Here is a 5,983-nt window from a genome sequence, read left to right as displayed (position 1 = left end):
GAATCAAGGGGAAAAGAGTTTTATAGTCTACTGAAGTACCATAACACTGTACTGTTGTTAGTTCCAGTACATGATGCTCTAAGTTGTGGCCGTTATGTTGACGATGGTGGCTTTATAGTGTTGATGGTGACTATAGTCTGTTGTTAATTGCAGTACATATTGGAATTAACAATAGTATATATAGACACCATCAACGCTATTAAGCCATCATCAATATACACTATATATATATATATATATATATATTAGTATATTTTGGTAGCAGTCTTTCCTGTAGACATATTTTATTAAATATGACCGAAAAAGTAAGATTAATAATTCTAACACGAATTTTCTCAATCTTTCGTACATTATGCTTCACTGTTTGATTTACCTCCAACAGTGAAGCATAATGTACGAAAGATTGAGAAAATTCGTGTTAGAATTATTAATCTTACTTTTTCGGTCATATTTAATAAAATATATATATATATATATATATATATATATATATATATATATATATATATATATATATATATATATATATATATATATATATATATATATATATATATATATATATAAATATATATATATATATATATATATATGTCGTACCTAATAGCCAGAACGCACTTCTCAGCCTACTATTCACGGCCCGATTTGCCTAATAAGCCAAGTTTTCATGAATTAATGTTTTTTCGTCTACCTAACCTACCTAACCTAACCTAACCTAGCTTTTTTTGGCTACCTAACCTAACCTTACCTATAAATATAGGTTAGGTTAGGTTAGGTAGGGTTGGTTAGGTTCGGTCATATATCTACGTTAATTTTAACTCCAATAAAAAGAAATTGACCTCATACATAGAGAAAAGGGTTGCTTTATCATTTCATAAGAAAAAAATTATAGTAAATATATTAATTCAGGAAAACTTGGCTTATTAGGCAAATCGGGCCTTGAATAGTAGGCTGAGAAGTGAGTTCTGGCTACTAGGTACGACATATATATATATATATATATATATATATATATATATATATATATATATATATATATATATATATATATATATATATATATATATATATATATTGCTACGATCAACACTGTACTGCCAGCAGCACTATGCAGCCATCATTAATGCCGTCAACACCATGATGCCAAGTTCACTATTAAATGTTAAATTCAATATGTAATATATGTATTTGACCTGTAACGACGTATTTGTGTAGTTGCTAAAGGCAAAAACAGTATTGTTTTGCCACAATGTTTTAGCGCGCGTAAAACAAGAAAATCAAGAATATTAAAACTGCCGACAGAAAAGCAGATTAAGGGACAGGGAGAAGCGAAAAGAACACAACGTTATAGAACCAAATGAACACAAACTATTTTAATAAGCTTTAGAACTTGTGCAATAGTACGGGGATCAGATAGTTCTCCATAAACCAAGTTGAGCAGATTTTATAAGCAGGTGTGATAACTAAAATAGGGAATGGGACATTCAGTTCTTGCTTCCGCGTGGCGAGCGGCGCTTCAGACCTGGTGTTCAAAAAATTTATACAAGATACACAATACTTTGATCTGTATCATGAGACTTAATACCTACGCCTGGTACAGGGTGTCCGGGGCGTATAGCAGCTGTTGGGCGTGTGTTTAAACAGCTGCATTCTTATAACTCAATACGCTGGGGTCACTCTGCTGGACTACACTTAAGATAATAAATTGAATAGGAAAACAATAATGTGCATTATATCAAGCCTTGCTCGAACACTTCAGGGCATTCTATTGAGAGATGTTGTCCATAATTGCTTAAAATTTACTAACATTTGCATTCAAGAAACCAGTTCAGGAATTAAAACGACATTAATTGACTTTACCTTAGCGAAGCATGTTGGGAGAAAACTTCTCAATATTCCAAAGCGTAAAAGAAGCACAAAGAAAACCCCTTGGATAGCACCCGAGATACTTGACGCCAAGGTCACCACCTCAACGTCTGACCAATATGGCTTGGCATTCATATGCAAAGTTCTGAAAAGAGAAAACAACACAATGCTGCCAGAATTAGTTGAGAAGTGGATAAGAAGATCCTCGAGGAAAGACCCAGAAAGGAGACCTGTAATAAAAGACATCAAATGGGTTGATAAGTATATGCCTTTCGTAGAGGCTTCGCCAGTACCCAAGCCGAGTAATGCCTTGCCAGTACCCGAACCGGGGAATGACTTGCCACCACTAAACCTTATGGTCACTGATGTTATAAACGATCAAGTGCCTCTAAGAAGAAATATACATCAACCAAAAGTGACGCAAAAAACTCGTGAAACAAAAGACGACATCTATTTGCACAAACTTGAATCTTTGTGCGAGAAGTATAACATCAAAGTGTTCGACACAGACGACGTGGACAAACTAGACGGCTTGAAAACCCAAGTAGGACAGGGGACGTACGGAGCGTGCTGCCGTGTGGTAAGCGATGACCAGGACCTGGTCGTCAAAAAATATTCAGGACATTAACCCTATAAGTCGCTGTACGACGAGCTATATCATCTACGAAGAGTGCAGGAGGTCCCGTGTGTCCAGCAGCTAGTCGGCGTCTCCATAAGCAAGTGCCTCCTGATAACGGTATACGCAGGCATACCTCTCAATATATATATGCGAACATGTACTATAAACGAGCGATAATTGATCAAGATTATGGATGATCTGGCTAGAGCAACTTAGGGTATTATGAGACGGCAAGTGGCTCATAATGATATTAAACTTGACAATGTTTGTATCAAGATAGTCAAGGAATTTACCCAAGCTACTCTCATCGATTTTGGTCTGTCGACGACAATTGGCAAAAAGCTTTATACAATACCGAGGACCGAAGAGAGAAAAGCAAAGACTCCTTGGATGGCTCCTGAGGTGTTAAATGCCAAGAGATGTAATGATAATTCTGATATCTTCAGCTTCGCTTTGTGTTGTACCAAACTGCTGGGACGCCTCAAAGCCACCTTTCTGCCGAAAGAAGTCATCAAATGGTTAAAAAAAGCCATGCATAAAGAACCGGAAAACAGACCCAGTACTGACGTTCTCAGGACGTACCTACGCGAGATGACGAGGCCGCTCCGAGACTCGTCGATGTCTGAGGACTCCACCTCGGAGGACGTGGTCTCAGGACATGACACCCCGTGAAAATGCCGCCTTATCGTCCCACTGTCCAGCGACGAAACCCAACGTAGAGCCGCAGTCCTTCACTACTCTGTCCTCTTACCATCTTCTTCGACGTCTTATTTTACCATCTTCACTACTCACTAGCCTTCAGTGTGTAGTGAAGATGGTTACAGTGATATGTAATGAAGATGATTAAATGATGATGGCAGTGTGTAGTGAAGATGGTTACATTGATATGTAGTGAAGATGGTTACAGTGACAAAGGCAGTGTGGAGTGAAGGTATTATGGCGCACAAACCACCACCACCCCCACCCCCCATAAGAGCTGTGCTATGGTACATTGATTTTTTATTGTTGCCGCCGAAGGCGGCTAGATTATTGTGCACCCCATACTCATCCTGTGAGCGGTAGCGCAAAAGCATTACAGAGGGCATAAAAGGTCTTTATCAGACCTCATCTTAGATTATTACATAAACAATGATGGTACACGTACCTCCTAACCCACACTATCCTCCCAACCCTCCTCTGGCCATGATTAGGTTAGATTACTTTACGCTAAGGTTTAATCAGGTTAGGTATCATTACATTTTCTTATCTTATACAGAGTATTATTGACGATAATGTGAAATATAAATTTCGAAGACTATTTGAGTGTATGCGAGAGTTCTATTTAGAGAAAACAAAATTTTTCAACGAAAACATCTTCAACATTATTTTAAAGCAACTATTTATAATAAAATAAAGTTATAACTTGATAACAAAATCTGTTTTAGGACAAAGGTTCACCTGCCAGTTTGCATGTAAACTATTAATGGAACCGTAAAATGTTTTTAAACCAACACAAATATCTAGATAACTATCCAGGTGGTTTCAGGGGGGGGGAGGGGTTGAGGGAGTATGGTTTCTCATGGTAATGGATGTGGCATACATTCCCCCCGCCCCCCCCCCACCAAACCCCAACTCAGGGCAGTTTATTATTATTATTATTATTATTATTATTATTATTATTATTATTATTATTATTATTATTATTATTATTATTATTATTTTCTACCACAGACGTGGCCACACATTTACAATGCTAACCAGCATATATACATTTTCTTCTGTCCTCCATGGAGCAGTGGCAGAGCCTCGGGCGGCCCTGATGTGCATGGAGGGACTCTGAAAAACCTGAGTCATCACACACATACACACACACACACACACACACACACACACACACACACACACACACACACACACACACACACACACACACAGGCTACGAGGGGGGCCTCGTAGCCTAGTGGATAGCGCGCAGGAATCGTAATTCTGTGGCGCGGGTTCGATTCCCGCACGAGGCAGAAACAAATGGGCAAAGTTTCTTTCACCCTAAGTGCTCCTGTTACCTAGCAGTAAATAGGTACCTGGGAGTTAGTCAGCTGTCACGGGCTGCTTCCTGGGGTGTGTGTGTGTGGTGTGGAAAAAAAAAAGAGTAGTTAGTAAACAGTTGATTGACAGTTGAGAGGCGGGCCGAAAGAGCAAAGCTCAACCCCAGCAAAACACAACTAGTAAACAACTAGTAAACACACACACACACACACACAAAACTACTGTTTGTCTTGATCATTTGTGAGGAAAATCTGGCAAGGTGGCCTCCTCCGCCACTGTTGCAAAGTCCGCCGTATCATTCCCCACTGAGGAAATGGACTTAAACTAATAATTTGTTATGTCGTCACGTCTGCATTTTTCGCTGTCAAGATCAGTCTTACGCGTTCTCTCAAGCCTCTCTTATCTAGATATTTGTGTTGGTTTTAAAATTAGTTCGGCTTTTCGTTCTTTGAACGTTAAATAGATATGTAAATGGATTAAATCGCGTAACTCTAGCTGTTTTGTATAAAAATCTATGAACAAGGAACTGGACCGAGTGTGGTCAGTGTACCTTAGCAGCAAGTGTTCCGTACACAGTTCCGTAAGTGTATCCTGGAACCAAGAGCTCGTAATGCCACCATTACACAGCAGATATTGGCACCAGCTGCAAAGGATACAGCACAGATAGAGGTGTATAACCTCGATTCACGATATGTATATACTAGTTTCTGTTAGTCCTGGACTATGTTCAGGACTACAGTATTCTTGCTGGTAGGTCTCAGTTAGGTATTATGGTGGTCTTCTTAACCCTCCCGCGGGTGATAGAAGCCTGGCGCCAAACCAGGAGCTGTTCGGTACATTGTTACGAACAACTGTATCCTGAAATATCATCACAGCTTACGAAAGTAAACTGATACTCTCAGTTAAGCCTGTGGTCAGGGAGTTCACCAGGAAGGTTGTGCTTGTGGTTCTATTCAGTAATCACTCGTGTGTTTGGAAAGAGAGAAAGTAAGAAGTCTTTATGATACGGCTTGCACCAAGAGGGTCAGAGGTCAGTGGGCAGAGGTCAACTCCCATAAGGCCCGGTCAAAGGTTGGGGGTCGAACCAAAAGGATTGGGGGGGTCAGTAGGTGGGGTCAACACCTTCTGAGGTCTCGAGACCGACACCAGCGCCTTCTTGAGTTTCTGTTTCTGGGTGGAAGTGCTCAGTGTTCCACGTGGACACGCCTTTCTTTCGTGCACTTTGTCTTGGTGACGTCACACCTGCTCCCTTTCTTAGACTACGGTAATTTCATCGGACATCTGTGTCTGTGTCTTTAGGGTTAGTGCACCTGTTCTTTTCTTATCTGCGTTGACGCCCCTGCACCTTATACCTGGGGTCAGTGCTAGTACTTCTGAGCTCCGTGTCTGGGTGTAGTACACTTGTCCCAAAGTATGTGTAAGCAGGTTATACTGTCGGTAGATTAGTCGCTACTTTCTAGACTGTGATTCTGA

The 5,983-nt window shown here is 40.1% G+C and overlaps 1 protein-coding gene across 1 annotated transcript; it reads left to right on the top strand.

Annotated features, from left to right (window-relative positions):
• Window positions 1-2,707: 2,707 nt before the first annotated feature.
• Window positions 2,708-3,157, top strand: LOC123760852 (receptor-like tyrosine-protein kinase kin-16). Its single transcript, XM_045746636.1, has one exon. The coding sequence runs from the start codon at window positions 2,708-2,710 to the stop codon at window positions 3,155-3,157; it is 450 nt and encodes a 149-aa protein (XP_045602592.1).
• Window positions 3,158-5,983: the final 2,826 nt, after the last annotated feature.

The sequence above is a fragment of the Procambarus clarkii genome, chromosome 22 (genome assembly GCF_040958095.1).
Source record: "Procambarus clarkii isolate CNS0578487 chromosome 22, FALCON_Pclarkii_2.0, whole genome shotgun sequence".
Taxonomy (NCBI): Eukaryota; Metazoa; Arthropoda; class Malacostraca; order Decapoda; family Cambaridae; genus Procambarus; species Procambarus clarkii.
Note: the sequence above shows the minus strand (reverse complement) of the source record. Positions and strands in the feature narration are given on the sequence as shown.

What these genes read in the sequence shown, in the direction of transcription:
- LOC123760852 (XM_045746636.1), top strand. Translation starts at nt 2,708, where the DNA reads ATGAGACGGCAAGTGGCTCATAATGATATTAAACTTGACAATGTTTGT.